A 17,539-nucleotide genomic window follows, 5' to 3' on the forward strand; every position below is an offset into this window, starting at 1 on the left:
TTGGCTTTGCAGGCCACAAATTCTCTGTTGCAACTACTCAGCTTTGCTACTCAGGAAAGCAGCAAGAAACAATATGTAAACAAATGGGCAATGCTGTATTGTAATAAAATTTATTTTCAAAAACAGACTACAGGCTGGATATGGCTAGTGGCCCCAGGTAATTTCTATAAATATTCATTTACCAATTCTTACCATAACATTACATCGTCTTTTAAACTTATCAGGCTTCCTTGTCAGCAAGCCTGACAAAAAACTGAATAATGAGACAATGGAAACCGAGACTGCTTTAAGAAATTCTCAGGATTAAAACTCAGCTTAAAAGTTGGCTACCTGGATGGTGTCTCTTACTCATGGATAACGCATCACAACAGCTACCAATTTGTGCCAAGCACTTGGCTGCAGCCCTGTTTTTAATCCTCACACTGATGTTGCAAAGTTGCCAAAATTATTTTCACTTGTAAAAACTGGAAACAAAGGCTCAACAACTTGCCCATGATCATATAGCCACCATACTTTCAAATGTACCACACTTTCTCTAGGCAGTCTTAGCTAATCCCACTATCAGCAGTATCTTTGCATCTAATGACCAATCCCTAAGAGAAGACAGCAGTCAGCCACGCTTGCACCCATTTTTCATCCATAATGAATATACTATTACATTTCTGAATATGCTCTCCTTCTTTACCTATCCATCTGAATTTTCTTCAGTATTTCCGTAGACATTATGGTCTGTCTTGTAGGTGTTTTGAAGACAGGATCTTGCATTTTGTTAAACTCGTCGGTATATTGGCTTTCTTTTTGGATTTCTGGCAACTTGGTTTCTTCTTTAGGTAAGAATGGACTGGATATTTTTGAGATTCTTGAGGTCTCTGAAAGTTTTTCTAAGCTGTTGTTTTTCTTCTAAAAACAAGAAATGATGTTTTATGTAAGACAGATTTTAAAAGAGTAAAGAAACAATGCTACACCAGGGCTTCTGCCTACATTTTTCAACCTCACCTCTGCCACTTATATTCAACACACAAGAAAACTACCCTTTTCTTCAGCCACGTAAATCATGTCCTGCTATTTTGTTCCTTCCTGCCTTTAGACAACATTCCTCTCATCTTCTTTCCTCAACTTACAGCGGGGAAACATTAAGACTAAGATTAAAGGTAAAGTTATTTGTGAAATATCTCTATTAGCAGATATTTACCACGGTGAAATTATTTCTATAAATGTCTCCATTAGACTGTAAATTCTATGAGGGAAGGGACAGCGTCTTAGAGATCTTGGTTCACCTCAAATTCTTTTTGGAACAAGACTGCATAATAAATGGAGCCATCTTTATAGTCTCATTGCTTAGAACAATGTCTAGGGCATAGAAAACTCAAATGTTCATTGAACAAATGAATATGAAATATAAAGAATGAAAGGAATATCATAGCAAAGAGCATAATTTGGTAAAATTAGTGGTGTGGTATACATTTCGAAGGTCATTGGGGAAAAGCCAAAATAATTCATTTTTCAGACCCAAACTTGAACACTAAGGGGTAGGCATCAACCAGAGGAATAGCGTATGTCTTTTAATTGATAATTCCTATTTAATCTGTTGCTAAAAGCTTCAGCTTTTAGTGATTATACCTATGGACTCTGAAACCAAACTTCCTTATTTAAATCCTGGCTTGCTTTCTTACTAAACCATACTGACTTAGACAATGGTTTAATATCTCTATGCCTCCATTTTCCCACTGGTAAAATAGGGATTATAATACCTGCCCTCACAGAGTTAGAGGATTAAATAAATTAATATACATAAAGCATTTAGAACAGCACACAGAACTACGTAAGTGCTGCACTTGTTATGATTACTTGAATTCTTGTGCCGATCCTATGCACAGAAGAAAGGTTTATCTGCATATTGATACATAAAGCCTAGGTCCTCCTTAGCTAACTTCAACTAGCCCAGAAATGTTAAAAAATGATCCATGAATGGTTAATAAACACAGACTCAACTACATTTTTCTTTACATCAACAATAAGCAAAGATTCAGATCTGAGGAAAACATTTGTAGGCAAGAACAAAACAAAATGCTGCCTTAATTAAGAATTAAATGTTAAGGGGCGCCTGGGGGGGCTCAGTCGGTTAAGTGACTGCCTTCAGCTCAGGTCATGATCCTGGAGTCCCAGGACCAAGCCCTGCATCAGGCTCCCTGCTCAGTGGGGAGTCTGCTTCTCCCTGTAACCCTCCCCCCCTCTTGTGCTCCCTCTCTCTCTCAAATAAATAAATAAAATCTTAAAAAAAAAAAGAATTAAATTTTAAAATGTTCCTTTAAATTAAAATTAATTTGACTGGCTACAAAGAGAACAGAAAAGTAGCATTTTCAACAGTTAAACTGAAACTTACCTGGACTTAAGGAAAACCTTAAGGATGGTTATTATTTTAGATCTCGCCTAGATAGGAAAGGGGAAAGTGTAAGGTCTAGGAAGCTCCTTCTTTTTCCCTATTTTTCCTCTACCTTTATGCTTGGGCATCTGGAAAAGGAGGCAACTGTGTCAAGCAGCCTGATTTACTGATTACTACAAATAACATGAATTTTTTAAAGAGAGAACCTAAAGGAACTAGCTAAATGTTTTAGTCCATTCACTAAAATATATATATATATATTTTTTAAAGATTTTATTTATTTATTTGACAGAGAGAGACAGCCAGCAAGAAAGGGAACACAAGCAAGGGGAGTGGGAGAGGAAGAAGCAGGCTCCCAGCAGAGGAGCCTGATGCGGGGCTCGATCCCAGAATGCTGGGATCACGCCCTGAGCCAAAGGCAGAAGCTTAACAACTGCGCCACCCAGGCGCCCCTCACTAAAAAATACTTTTATGCAGCACACACTATGTACAAGGAGGGTATTAAACCCTAAGGGAAAAGATAAGAGAAACAGTATCCCTGCAGGGGAGCTCTTCCCAAATTTTGGCCCAATTGCTCCCACTTCTGGTAGAATCTGGTACATTAGTATATTTTTAATCATTCTATTCCATGATTTTACCAATGAAAATCTATTTGGAGATGTCCTTAGCTATAAAAATAGCTATAAAGGAGGGATAACGCTAACTAACCTTTCATCCCAAGGTTGTTCGAAGGCTAAACAATATGAATGAAGCCTTTGGAGAAAGAAAACATGCACATACATACTAAGGATTTAAGATATATATTTAAGATATATATCCCTTAGAGAGCAATGGCATTGAAAAATTTGTAAGTTAGAACCACTAGTATTATGAAGTAAAAAAACAAAAAATTATTTTAAAAGACTCGCAATTTTGTGAAATTGTGGAACTAACTTATACTGAGGAAAGAGCTGTTAAGCTTCTATTAATCAAGAGTGGAAAGGGGGTAAAAAAAAAAGATAAGAGTGTAAGCCTTTATTATATACACTATTGTGAAATCATAAGCAGGGCCTCTGTTAAGTCAGAAAATCTTGTGGGTGAAGATCACTATCATAAACCAGAATAAAATAGTGCAAAAGTTTTGTTCTTTAATTTATTGAAGTGGTGACCACTGCTGAATTGTTTATAAATTTGGGTTTTCCATCCTCTCTTGAGTTTCTACGATGGCCAATTACCCTTTTTTAGCCTGACACAGTAAGTATCATTGATAAGTATCATAAGACTTTATCTTATTAACTAAATACCTTTTTATTTTTGATTCTTACTGAAGTATACAATGAAGAGGAAGGAATCCCTAGACTCTTCTTTACTATTTATTAACTAGATTAATGTATGAATTAGACTTTTATTTTAAATGCATTAAAAGGCTTAGTTCTTGGGTTTCCAATCTCTTTACCTTTCATAAATTGATTAAAAAATTAATTTGTTACAAAATTCTTGATATACCCATTAATGTCATTTTAAAACTACCCCAAAATTCATAGAATGTTAGCATTGGCGGGGATGATATGGATCATTTAGTTAAAACTCCATTACACGTTAGGAGCCCCTGGTTTGCACAGTCAGTGAAGCATGCGACTCTTGATCTTGGGGTTGTGAGTTCAAGTCCCATGCTGGGTGTGGAGGTTACTTAAAAAGAAAATCTTAAAAAAAAAAAACGCAAAAAGCTCCATCACATTTTACAAATGAGAACATAAAGACCAAGAAAGTGAAATGAACTGTTCATAGTACACAACTAAACCACAAAGATCTTCTGACTCCAAATCCAGTGTCCTATTAAAATTTTGTTTAACTTTTAAACTTTAATAAAAGCTTTACAAAGCCAGACTATACATATAATAATAATAATAATAATAATAACAACAACAACAACAACAATTTAAAAATGGTAAGGTGCAATGAGAGGGAAATTTAATTATCTAGTTACAATAAATACGAACTTTTCTGTTAGATGTAGCAAGCAATTTACTCTGTTGTTTATACAGCAATTTTCATTTGTTAAGAGATTCAGAAATAATGTATGCCGTACAAATTATATAATATAATTTTGCTGAACATAATAAATGTGTATTTGTACTTACAAGTTTTTTTCCTGGGGCGCCTGGGTGGCTCAGTCAGTTAAGCATCTGATTCTTGATTTCAGCTCAGTCATGATCTCAGGGTTGTGAGATAAAGCCCCATGTCCAGCTCTGCGCTGGGAATGAAGCCTGCTCGGGATTCTCCCTCTCCCTCTCCTGCCCCTCACCCCCCACCCCCACTTGCTCTCACGTTCTCTCTCTTTAAATAAATAAATAAGTTCTTTTCATTTTATATCTATAACCTAAGTTATTAAAATTTACAAGAGCTTGGGGTGCCTGGGTGGTTCAGTCAATTGAGGGACAGACTCTTGGTTTTGGCTCAGGTCATGATCTCAGGGTCCTGGGATGGAGCCTGCGTAGGTCTCTGTGCTCAGCGGGGAATCTGCCTGAGGATTCTCTCTGTCCCTTTCCCTTTGCCCCTCCCACGGCTCATGTGCTCTCTCTCTCTCTCAAATAAATACATATATCTTCAAAAAAAAAATTTTAAAGAACTTAAGAATTTATAAAGATTTTGCTCACTACCGAGTTTTTTGATAACTCAAATAGCATTTTGAGAAGGAGTCTATAACATCACTGAAAATGTAATGGCTGACATAATGACCTGGCTAGATATTCACAAAAGCAGGCTGCAACATATTCAACAATACAACAAAGTCTTCTTAGAATAAAGAAACATTGAGAAAGTCCAACTGAATCTCCTCCCGGGAGGGTTCAGTTAGCTTTCAGCAGCTAAGAAATATAAGATAGGCGGGGCAATTCAGTAAATTGGCTACTCTCAGTATATATACTGTATTTATACTGATTTACTATAGGCCTTTTTGAATAACACCAACATAATGGAAGAAAAGGATATTCTGACTGGAAATGTATCTTGAGCTAGAGTTATTTCACTCCATCAATTCAGAGTATATATCTCAGGTAATTATTATAGCCCTTTTTATCTGAGATAAAAAGGTGCTATTTCCCATATTAAATTTGATAGCATAAGTACTATAAGTGATAGAGAAGTAAAAAGGAAAGAAAGCAAAATTACATAATGGTGAGTGCATATACCATGCTGATACTTTGTCTTCTTTCATACTGAACTGGCATGATATAGTTTAGAATAGAGAGCTGGGCTGTGGTATCATCCAGAACTGCGGAGATCCTCAGCACATCTAGAATGGAAAATGGCTCTGTGATTTCTGGGATGACTTCTCTGTCTGCTTCCTCAGCTGTTTCTTCTTCTTCTTCTTCTACAGCACTGGGTGGCTTGCCTGTCACTGACACTGTCACCTCAGAATGCCAGACTTTTGATGGAAGATTTGAGGCTTCTATTTGGCCTCTAAAAAAAAAGAAAGAAAGAAAAAATAAGTCAGCCACCATATGTTTAAAAATTGCTTCAACTCAAAAGCATAGGCAGCATATAGATTGGCTCCTATGAAGTCCATATCGTCATATAACCAAGATAAAGAATGAGAGTAGGAGTTGACATGTGGTTCTACTAAATATCTCCCTGTGACATCCTGACCAACCAAAGGCAAGCCACTTACTGTTCAATGACTCTATGTAACCCATACTATGGGTTAACCAATTTGAATTTGAGGGGCGCCTGGGTGGCTTAGTCGTTAAGTGTCTGCCTTCGGCTCAAGGCGTGATCCTGGCGTTATGGGATCGAGCCCCACATCAGGCTCCTCCGCTATGAGCCTGCTTCTTCCTCTCTCACTCCCCCTGCTTGTGTTCCCTCTCTCACTGGCTGTCTCTCTGTCAAATAAATAAATAAAATATTAAAAAAAAAAACAATTTGAATTTGAGCCCAACTTTTTTTCTGCAGCATCTTTAAATGCTAATCAAGTGTCTCATGATTAATGAAAAACAGAATGTGGCAGGAGTGCCTGGCTGGCTCAGTCGGTGGAGCATGTGACTCCTGATCTTGGGGTTGTGAGTTCAAACCCCTCATCAGGCATAGAGCTCACTTAAAAAAATAAGTACATTAAAAACAAAAACAGTATGTAGTAGCCAATCTCCCAAATGGTCTTTATGATTCTTATCTTCTTGTATTCTTTATTAGCGTGTCCCCCACATTAATAGAACCAACTAATCTATGTAACCAGGAAGATACTGTGGGTTCTAAGGTTAAGTGATAAAAAACATTGCAGCTTCTGCCTTACTCTCTCTATCTCTCACTCTGTAAGAAGTCAGCTGCCTTGTCATGAGGACACTTAAGCAGCTCTTTGGAGAAGTTTGTGAGGGTGTGGAATAAGGCCTCTTGCCAACAGCCAGCATTAACTTCCCAGCTCTGTAAATGAGCCATGTTGGAAGTAGACCTTCCTGCCCCAAATTTTCAGATGCCTGCAGCCCTGGCCAACTTCAATCTTATGACGGACCCTGGGCCAGAACCATCCAGCAAAGCTGTTCCCAAATTCCTGACCCACAGAACCAATGTGAAATAATAAAAGTTGATATTTTAAGTTACCAAGCTTTGGGGTAATTTGTTCACAGCAATAGATAAATAAATAAATTTAACATAAGGCATAAACAGATAAGCAAATAAATATGTATACAAAATCAACTGGAATTTTGAACATACTCTTCCATTCTTTTTAAATTAATTGTAACTTCCGTGGTACATTTACAATCTCACAAAAAATGCAGTCACCTAAAATGGGAAGAAAACATTGAGATTAGTTTAAGGGAGTGTTGAATGACAATTAAATTACTTCTATACCCTTTTAATAACAGAAAATTAAAGAATTACAAGAGTGGCAGCTTATCCCTTCTTTTTGCTTATTAGAGCACACCCAGAGATGGAAGAACCCCTGACATCATGTGATGCAGGACTATTAAGTAGTCAGCTTAATTACTGACAAAAGCAATTATTGATAAATGCAATCTTTGAGTCTCTTCTTATGGCAAATTAACATACAACATGGTTTTTGTATTTTTATTATATTCTGATTTTTAACTGGCAATATCTATATAATAGAATTACTTTTCTGTTATTCTGATTCCTAAATTATTTAATTTGATCATTCCACCTCACTGATCTGCCAGTTAAAAAAATTTATTGCACCTGGACTTAGAAGAACACTGAAGATTGTATTTAGAAAAGCTGTATTTCTCCTGAAAATCAGTTCACTACTACTATCAAGATGTTACCCCTCCATAAGCCAAAATCCTTTCTGCTTAAACAAGCTTTACAAGAACACCCCATGGAGGATTTTGCTCTATGCTAAATCAGTAATAAATGATAAGTTTCCAGTATGATTTTGTCCACAACAAAGTGATCCTAAGAAGGGGGATACAAATATATCTCATACAATAGAAGTCTCATACATAAGAATGAAAACATATAAAACAGAATCTTTATGTAAATTGAAAAAAAGATACTCCAAACTAGCCAAATTTTCTGGTACAAGGGCAGTCTTAAGAGGAAGTATCATGGTGTAAAGAAGATTTTGTTCTTTTGATGTGCTGTTGTTGTTTCTCTATTTTTCCTTTTTTTGGGCTTGGGGCATACATAAATGTGCTTCATGCAGGTAGGATAGGGCTATGCTGATGCAGTAGCCAGTGTGTTTGTGCTGTTCTGGCTTCTCATTCCTCAATGCTAGAAATCTGGGAGTCATGCCTCCTTCATCTTTTTAAATTTTTTTTCTTAAGACTTTATTTCTTTATTTGAGAGAGAGAGAAGGAGCAAGGGGAGGGGCAGACGGAGAGGGAAAAGCAGACTCCCTGCTGAGCACATAGCCCAATGTGGGGCTGGGATCATGACCTGAGCCAAAAGGCAGGGGCTCAATTGATTGCACCGCCCAGGCGCCCCCATTCCTCCTTCATCTTGACACAAGCATTTCCCAATCCAAACCATCACAAAGTCCTGAGGGTTTTTTCTTCTATTTCCATGTCCCCCAATACCATGCTGGACCTGACAGCTGTTTCTTGCTTGAACAACTCTAATAGTCCCCAAATTGGAAATGATCTTTTTTCTTTTTAAAGAATGATTATATATTATTTTTTATTTTGCAAATGGAAATACAAGTGAGGATGTAAAGCATCCGGGGGTAAGTTCTAAAGAAGGAGCAAGAGTTACCTATGACAATGAACAGGAAGGCCCAGCAAATAGCATTTCACAGAAAGCAAGTTTCTTATGGTCCAGAAGATGGAAGAATAAAATTTTGTTGTTGTTTGTTTGTTTTTTAAGGAAATGGCTGGTGTACCAATACCTAAAACAGATAGCTCATTATTTAATCTAGAGTATTCCATCTCTAACTTTGTAATGGGCCCTTAGGCTTCTCATGATTCTTAGAAAAACTGTCATTCCCCAAATATGCAATTACCTTGCTATCCTCTTCTAAAAGTCAGTATTAAAAACAACAACAACAACAACAACTATTACTTTAAAGGGAAAAACATGTAATCAAATTTCCAAATGTTTCATTTTAGTCTATGTTTAAATATTTTGCATGTTTAAACTGAAATTACACTTCTAATGGTTTTCATTTCTCTTCAATCCAGCCCAAATTGCATTTTCCTTTTTTAAAATTTAAATTCAATTAATTAACATATAATGTATTATTGGTTTCTGAGGTAGGGCTCAGTGATTCATCAGTCTTATGTAATACCCAGTGCTCATTACATCACATGCCCTCCTTAATGTCCTCACCCAGTTACCCCATCCCTCCACTCCCCTCCCCTCCAGCAAACCTCAGTTTGTTTCATATGGTTAAGAGTCTCTTATGGTTTGTCTCCCTCTCTGATTTTATCCTGTTTTATTTTTTAAATGAAAAATTGAAAATCAAATTTTTAAAACTGAAAATCTAATCATGTCTTTCCTTAGAACCCTTCCATGGTTTCCCATTGCCTTAGGCCAAAAGCTAAAATTCTGAACTTGGCCCATAAGGCCTCCATGATCTGGCCTGCTCTGCTCCTCTTCAGATATCCACTTGGCACTGCCCTTTTCTTGCTCTCATGGCTCCAGACTCAATGGACTTCTTTCAGTTCTTCTACGGAATCATGCCCCCTTCCAACTCAGGGTCTTTGCACATGCTATTCCTTCTATTTGAACCAGTCTTCCCCTCACTCTTTACCTTGTAAAGTCCCACTGATCCACCAGGTACCAGCCTAAATCAGTGGCATTTAGCTAGGTATCTGTCTTTTGCTCTAAATCCAATCTCCACCATTCCTTACGCCCTGAGAGACTGACCCCTATGGAGCGCATCGACAGGAGATTCCGTAAGTGTGGGAGAGTGAGATCGAGTGTTTATTCTCTCAGCTCCCTCCCTGCCATATCACCACTGGTTGGATATGTTTCTCTATCAAAGGCCATGGCACCTGTCAGGCAATCCTCTCTACTTTGCTGTTCCTTGGGGGCTTGGGTAACTATTTCTGTCCCATGTCCCTGGAGACTATGTCATCCCTTATAGTTTCACTCCTGCCTACACTTTTATAAGCAGACCCTTCATGAAATTCTGAACTCTTCACTGTTTCCATCCAGGGTAACACTGACTGATGTAATGAACTATATACATAGATTTTTATATATAGTGTGCACACACATACATAATATAAATATACATATATGCAAATAACTGAAACAAGTTTCATATAACAACTTATCCTTAATATGTGTGATAATCTGATACTTTTGATTCTATCATATTTTGCCTATAATCACAATCTACTATTGGGTCGTCATCTGCAGTTTGGAAAATGCCCTAAATGACACTTCTGCAAATGACACTTTCCCTGACTCATCAGGCTGGATCAGGACTCCACTGTTCAAATACTCATTGCACTCTGCACTCACTGCAGAGCTCTCTTCACAATGTGTTAACATTCCCATTTTCCCCCACTAAACTGGTAACTGTCATGAAAGCAGGAACATGATAGTGACACTGTGCTCAAGAAGTATTTGCAGAGGGGACACCTGGGTGGCTCAGTCGTTAAGCGTCTGCCTTCGGCTCAGGGAGTGATCCCAGAGTCCTGGGATCCTGCTCCTCTGGGAGCCTGCTTCTTCCTCTCCCACTCCCCCTGTTTGTGTTTCCTCTCTTGCTGGCTGTCTCTCTCTCTGTCAAATAAATAAATAATATCTTAAAAAAAAAAAGTATTTGTAGAGTGAATGAAAGAACAAAGAAAGGAAACTCACATTTAATGCGTTATTCCTCCCAGGACTACTTACACTTGGATTTCCAGTACATTTAATGGTGGGATTTTTAGGGTATTTCTGGGACAGAGAAAACTGGATAGAAGTAGTGGGTTATAAAGTATAAACATTCTATCCTGATGTATTTAAAAGAGGATTAAATACAATTTATAGATATCTATTTCATAAAACTTGGAGTCACCCTTTACTCCTCTCTCCCATTCCTTATCCATCAGCAAATCCTGTCAGGGTTACATTTAAAATATATTCAGAATTCCAGTACTTCACACCCCTTTCTACATGCCATCATCTATCAGGTTCATTACAAGAGCCTCCTAATCGATCTCCCTGGTGTTCTTGCTTCCCTTCAGTCTAAAAGAGTGACCCTGCTAAAATTGAAGTCAGATTTAATCACTCCTCCATACAGAACCCTCAAATGGTTTCTCATCTCAGAGTAAAAAACTTCTTTATAGTGGCCTCCCTGCTTAATTTTTTTTCTCCGTAGAGAAAATTTTTCTCATGTTACCTTCTAATGTGCCACATATTTTACTTGCTTTTTTTTTTGGTGGGCAGCAAAGTTTATTGAGCGATAGCACCAAGCTCCCAAAGAGAGAGGGGACCCCAAAGGGTTGCCCTTTTACTTGTTTATTGTCTTGCTCCCCCTACTAGGATGTAAGCTCTATGTGGGCAGAGACTTCTGTGGTTTCCTTTACTGCAGTGTCCTCCCAGCCAAGAACAAAGCTTGGTACATAGTAGTTATTAAATAAACTGCTGAATAAATGAATGAACCCGGAGAGAAACCCAAATAAATGTGCAATAATTAAGCAACGTAAATCTCTGTTATCCACTACTTCATTCTCATCTGCAAGTATTTACTGAAGACCCATTTCGTGTAGGCACGGAGCTGAGCGCCCCGCGAGTTTGCCTGGCAGCGGAATAAGTTATCTTTAAAAGGCAATAAGGCCTTTTCAGGGCACTCCTACTCACTCTGGATTCAAAACAAAGGATGCAGGTAAGACCTTAGGTCATTTCTTAAAAGAGAGAAAGGAGTAGGAGGAAAGGAGTAAGGGGGAAAAACGTAAGACAAGGAAGAGCTCCTCCTGCCTTCGTGCTCCTGGCCTTTCTCTTCCACGCCAGGATCCGAGAGTCTCCGTTCCCCCTACTCCTCTGTAGCAGGAGGGAAAGATACCCTCATGTTGGCGAATCAAATCTGGGACACCCGAGGCAGGGAGATACCCTGTACCTTCAGAAACCAAGCTCTGGGTTTCTCTGACAACGCTCAGCTTTGGGGGACCTTTTCTTCTCCTCCTCTAGCTGGCTACCATCTTGCCTTCCTCTGTTTCAAAATAATACACTTTACAGCTCACAAAGATGAAAGGACTTAGAGAAAGAACTGTAAGAGTGCCTTGGATGTGGTTTATTTCGGTCAAAGACAACAGCTGAGGCTTTTTTTTTTTCCCCCTTCCCCCGGCGGTTGTGGAAGATGCCTAAACTGGGGGCGGGGCTGAGAGCTGTTTATCCCACAAGGCCACGCGGCGGGGCTTCGCCTTTCTCTTTCCGCCATCTTGGAGCCTGTGGAGGTGAGGGAAATTCTTGTTGCCGAACTTTGGGTGCAAGTAAGTGCGGTGAGCTCAACCATATGCCTCGGCAGGGCACTGGTGCAGCTCGGAGGCTGTGCCAGCCTGTGATTTTTATGGATTCCAGCAACAGGGAGGACAGGATTGAGGAGATGTAGGACTGATTGTGCTGGTTCCCGCACGCCCGGAGAACGGGCGCTCCCGTCATCGGTGTTGCTTCCTCGGCCTTAGCGGAGTAATAGATGCATTTTGCCGGTATATAGTTCCCTCTTTGAGGCAGTGGCTCCTTTAAGATGAGTTCTTTTTTTCTATGCTCCCACTCCAGACCTGGCTATGTCTACAATCTCCGTTTCCTGAGCATTTGCTTTCCCATTCAATGCTTCAGTCTTACTTTCTGTGGGCTTCTCTGATTCCTCGCTCTTCATTTTGTTCCTACTGATCGTGGTATGAATTTTCTCAGGGCTTCCTTTCGGAGTTTCCAGGAGCTGCTTCTTTTACTGTGGAGTCTTGACACTTTCGTTGTGGTTTTCATTTTGGAGTTGGCTCAGTTACCAGGCTTTCTCTGAGATTGGAAGTCTTGCCCTACTGTGCTTCATGTAGATGTCATGGTATAATTACGTTTCCCCGTACTCCCTAACTTCACTGAAATGCAGAGCAAAAAGGAATGTGCCTGACAGGTTTAGGAAACGAAAAGGACCGGGTGGGAAACGTGCGTTCCAAGGTTTTAAACCGCTTGTTTTTGTTTGTTTTAAGGCTTGCTGGGAACAGGACTCTGTAACGCCAAATAATGTCTGGAAGGTACGGGTTTTAAATAGAATTGCTTTGTATTTGTAGTTTTTTGTCTATCAAGCATGAACAGAAACGTGAGCTTAAAACTGGTGGGGGGGGAAATTAGATGTTTGGTATAGGTAACTTTTGAGTAGAGTTTATTACAGGTCAGGTCTTACCAGAGAAGTGAAACGAGATCTTTTAACAATTTATGGTTACTATGTATCTTGTCTTAGGCTGTGGTCCAAGGCCATTTTTGCTGGCTATAAGCGGGGTCTCCGGAACCAGAGGGAGCACACAGCTCTTCTTAAAATCGAAGGTGTTTATGCTCGAGATGAAACTGAATTCTATCTAGGCAAGAGATGTGCTTATGTGTACAAAGCAAAAAAGTAAGTTTATAGTATTAATGCCTTTTACAGTTTTAGTTGAGATTTGTCTCATTTTCCTATTCAGGGAAGAATAATCAAAAGATGTTGATAAAGTAATTGGTACTGTTGTGTTTTCTACTTTGGATCTTTAAGGAACTTTGTGGGAGGTTATAGAAGGATGCTACTTGTCTAGGTAGTGTTGGATTTAGGTATCCTGCACTTAGAAATATTACAGCTGTTAATTGTTTCAAGGAAGGAACCAATTCCTTATATTATGCTCCTCTTAAGGTGTTAAAGAGCAGTTTTTCATGTGCTTTAATTCATTTTGTTGCTTTCTTGAAATTGTGTTGTATACATGCATAAAAATGTGTCTAGATTATTGATTCTTAAACTCATTAAACCATTTAAAATCTCTGGGGACATGGCCTTCATCTTTGCTCCCCATTCCTCCTGCAACAAGGATGATCCTTTAAAATTATAACTCAGATCACCTGTCCGTTGCTCAGATACCAACTTTCCCCCATCTTTGGTAAAACCAAAGGTCATTAAGGAGGCTTTAACACCCTATTCATTCAGGGCTCCCTGTTTCTGCTCTTAGCCCAACTAGGATTCACTCCATGATACCTTCTGCCTTTCTGTATTTTTTTTAAATATTGCAGATTTTATCACCTGACATTTAATATATTTTATTTACTATTTGGTCATCTGAAAGGGATTTGTTTTATAAACTGCAGTTTTGTATTTTAGAAAGTTATAAAAAATACATTTATAGAAGTGTCTGGCATACCATAGGTACTCAAATATTTGTTGAATGAGTGATGCCCCCCCAGACTTTTTATTTTCTCAGGTGACTTCGTGGTTAACTACAGTTGTGAGTTGGTGGCCACTGATACAGAAGTCACCTTGAATTTGTATCACACTACACTCCTTGCCCAGGTTCTTATATCTCTTCTATCCCCTTTTAAAACCAGCAACACAGTGACTCCTGGTGGCAAACCAAACAAAACCAGAGTAATCTGGGGAAAAGTAACTCGTGCTCATGGAAACAGTGGCATGGTTCGTGCCAAATTCCGAAGCAACCTTCCTGCTAAAGCCATTGGCCACAGAATCCGCGTGGTAAGTACCATTATGAGCAGTATGACACTCTGGGGTCAAACTAAGCTCGGGTTTGGGCTCTGACCTCTATAAAGACGATTGTGATTTTAAAATGTCACCCATAAGTTCTGCTTCAAAATCATCTGCTGCTGTGTAGATGTATTATGGAATATCAGATTCCTGGCATTAGAAGGAAGGTGAAGGCAAAGTGTTCAAATGGATTGTATCTGGATTTCAGATTTTGCTAAAGCTTGGGGTGAGGGGGGATAGTATTTAAATGAAGGATTTTCTGGCAAAGATTTACTGGACACAGAAGTGATTGTTAGAAAAGAAAAAATTCACCTTTTCTGGTATAATTCATGATATTCCCATCTCTTCATTGTGACAGTCTTGTTGGAATGGGTGTTTAAGAAAACTGATGCTCATGTTTCCAGGTCCCAGGACTTAAGCTCAAGTCTTTTGGGTCCAGATACTGTGGTTTTTTCTAAAATAGCTCCTGTTTTCCTTTAGTTAGTATTCATTTTTAGTAGATAGGGCTATATTCTTGGGATCACAGGGTACTTTTGAAACCTGAGCCATTGAGATTTTTCTTCAGAAGGGTTTTACTCTGTTCTTGGAAGAAGCAAAATTAAATGGATTTTCTGTGCTCCCTGTACTGGTTCTTGAAGTGTGTTCATCTAGATGCTTTAAGAACTTAGTTTTCTCTTGGGGCACCTGGGTGGCACAGCGGTTGAGTGTCTGCCTTCGGCTCAGGGCATGATCCCGGCGTTGTGGGATCGAGCCCCACATCAGGCTCCTCCGCTATGAGCCTGCTTCTTCCTCTCCCACTCCCCCTGCCTGTGTTCCCTCTCTCGCTGGCTGTCTCTATCTCTGTCGAATAAATAAATAAAATCTTAAAAAAAAAAAAAAAGAACTTAGTTTTCTCCCTGCTAGGGTGCAAGTAGTCATTGGATCCCTTTTAGAGATGAGTAATGGGACAGTGGGAGGAAATTTATCCATATTGTTGTACTCAGCTGACATTTACAAATTTGTATATAACATGCATCTAATTACACCATGTTTTCTTTTTTCTTCCTAGATGCTGTACCCCTCAAGGATTTAAATTTAATGAAAAGTAAATAAATAAAGGTGTAGATTTGTTCTCTTGTATTTTTGTTAAATGGCTTACCATTTTCTTTTTCCTAAGTTCAAGTTGCTGTATTTAAATGGTGGCGATTATCCAGCATTTTCAGAGTACAAGGAAGCCAGGGAGCTATATGTAATGGCAATTACAGAGATATAGACAATAGGAGGGTTTTAATGAGGATAGGGAGGATAGAGTATCTTAACACAAAGCCTTACGTGATGGGGGAGGGAAATAAACTTTGATTGGAGGCAGTGGGAAGGAGTATGTTGAAAGTTTTAAAGTGAGGGAGCACATGTTCTCTGAAAAGCTTTTGTACAAATGGAGACTACATATTCCAGGAAGGACAGAACCCAGAAATATTAGCCAGTACAGATAATACCATAACACTTTCCCCTGTTTCCACATCAGAATGGATCTATAATTCAGTATGTTTATTTCAACTTTGGTGCTGTGGTTACATATGTAACTGTCTTCCTCATTAGATTGAGAGTCAGTGAAAGAAACTTGAAATTATCTTGCCGGCCTCCTTAATTACCTTGCAGTGTATGCACTTGTTATAGGTTGGTTGGGAAACTTGTGACTTAAAAGTGATAGTTGGAAGAAGTTAAAGTGAGGATTATATTGATGGTATTTGGCAGCTTGTTTAGATAGGCAAGGATAAGATATCCTTGGGATGTGTGACTGGACAAAGCATGCCAGTATATAACACTTGACTTTTAATAATGTGTAAGTTGAAAATACCAAAATAATACATGCCTCAAGAAAAAGTACTTTTAGTGAGTAGGGGGTAGGGGGATGTTGCCTAGACAGTGTAGCTTTGTTCCATGTTTTAATTTATAAAGTCTAGGATTGAGATATTTTAGTATAAGATGAAACTAAAGCAGGGCTGCAGGGTATTTCAAGTCTCTGAATTGTTGAAATAAAGTTTGTACCAGAGGCTCCTGGGTGGCGCAGTCATTAAGCGTCTGCCTTCGGCTCAGGGCGTGATCCCGGCGTGCTGGGATCGAGCCCCACATCAGGCTTCTCCACTAGGAGACTGCTTCTTCCTCTCCCACTCCCCCTGCTTGTGTTCCCTCTCTCGCTGGCTGTCTCTATCTCTGTCAAATAAATTAATTTAAAAAGTTTGAACCAACGCATCAGTTTGCAGTATGGCGGCTGTGGATACTTGATTGTTGCAGTAGCAGCCAGCTAGTCCTTTGTTCACCAAATCTTGACACGCCACTGAAAATACCAACAAGAAACTTGGGAATTGGTCAAACTGAGCCCCTTTTGCAGTTTTTAATTATACTTGGAGTAGCATATGGCAGTTCTAAGAATGGTGTGATTAGCCCAATGGTGGTCTTCAAGCCAAAGTTGCTGTTGGAAGGAAAAATACCACGTTTCACAGAAATGGCCTTGTGTTTGTACTGCCAGTCTCATTTGGGCTTATTTGGGAAGAATGGCTTCAAGGCAACAAGAGGTGGATGGGTCAGATGCAGCTTTGGTCCAGTGTTAATCATGTTTTCTTCACAAGATCTAAGTGTATTTCATGGCCACAGTTTGGTTATTAAAACCCTAAGGAAATTGACATTGAAAAATCGGGTCAGCTGCAAGAAGTACCAATCTCAGACCTACTCCAGTGGGATTTAGTTGTTGAAAACATGACCTAAAAGTACCTACTCTGTCGTTTAAGTAGATGTATCAGTACTTTTTTTGAATTTGAGAGTGTGTGAGTGGGGAGGGGCAGAGGGAAAGAATCTCAAGCAGACTCCCCACAGAGCTTGTAGCTGGATGTGGGGCCCCATCTCACGACCCTGAGACCTTGACCTGAAGCAAAATCAAGTGAGCTGCTTAACCAACGGCCACCCAGGTGCCCCAAAGATGTAGCAGTACTTTTGGAGTGGTTAGGAATAGAGGAAGAAATGCTTGGGGAGGTATTTCATAAAAACTGACCTTTAGGCTTTGTGTGAAAGCAGAAGGCATTTGAGTTACTCTTCAACTGGGTTGT

At 39.2% G+C, this 17,539-nt stretch overlaps 2 protein-coding genes across 6 annotated transcripts in view; one reads left to right on the plus strand and one right to left on the minus strand.

Annotated features, from left to right (window-relative positions):
• DRC9 (dynein regulatory complex subunit 9) overlaps window positions 1-11,901 on the minus strand; it is a 45,400-nt gene extending 33,499 nt beyond the window's left edge. For all 3 annotated transcript variants that reach the window (XM_087861559.1, XM_045812675.2, XM_045812674.2), the window contains exons 1-4: window positions 11,723-11,901; window positions 7,070-7,138; window positions 5,554-5,824; window positions 686-900 (exon numbers count right to left, since the gene is read on the minus strand). In XM_087861559.1, coding sequence (XP_087717685.1) covers window positions 686-900; window positions 5,554-5,824; window positions 7,070-7,077 — 494 coding nt within the window. In that variant the 5' untranslated portion in view covers window positions 7,078-7,138; window positions 11,723-11,901. The remainder of the gene's footprint in view (window positions 1-685; window positions 901-5,553; window positions 5,825-7,069; window positions 7,139-11,722) is intronic.
• Window positions 11,902-12,132: 231 nt separating this feature from the next.
• LOC123802162 (large ribosomal subunit protein eL33) lies at window positions 12,133-15,575 on the plus strand. Of its 3 annotated transcripts, none has more exons than XM_045812654.2 (5): window positions 12,133-12,198; window positions 12,949-12,993; window positions 13,200-13,352; window positions 14,303-14,447; window positions 15,505-15,575. In XM_045812654.2, the coding sequence occupies exons 2-5, from the start codon at window positions 12,983-12,985 to the stop codon at window positions 15,526-15,528; spliced, it is 333 nt and encodes a 110-aa protein (XP_045668610.1). In that variant the 5' UTR covers window positions 12,133-12,198; window positions 12,949-12,982; the 3' UTR covers window positions 15,529-15,575. The 3 variants fall into 3 exon arrangements, with proteins under 3 accessions (XP_045668610.1, XP_045668608.1, XP_045668611.1); XM_045812652.2 differs by having other exon boundaries at window positions 12,156-12,234; XM_045812655.2 differs by lacking the exon at window positions 12,133-12,198 and adding an exon at window positions 12,219-12,243.
• The last annotated feature ends 1,964 nt before the right edge of the window (window positions 15,576-17,539 follow it).

Source organism: Ursus americanus, chromosome 4 (genome assembly GCF_024610735.1).
Source record: "Ursus americanus isolate L20-20 chromosome 4, mUrsAme1.1.p, whole genome shotgun sequence".
In the NCBI taxonomy this organism is placed as follows: Eukaryota; Metazoa; Chordata; class Mammalia; order Carnivora; family Ursidae; genus Ursus; species Ursus americanus.

What these genes read in the sequence shown, in the direction of transcription:
- LOC123802162 (XM_045812654.2), top strand. An exon ending in TATGTGTACAAAGCAAAAAA is followed by an intron (nt 13,353 to 14,302) that starts GTAAGTTTATAG and finishes TTTTAAAACCAG; the next exon opens with CAACACAGTGACTCCTGGTG. An exon ending in TTGGCCACAGAATCCGCGTG is followed by an intron (nt 14,448 to 15,504) that starts GTAAGTACCATT and finishes TTTTCTTCCTAG; the next exon opens with ATGCTGTACCCCTCAAGGAT.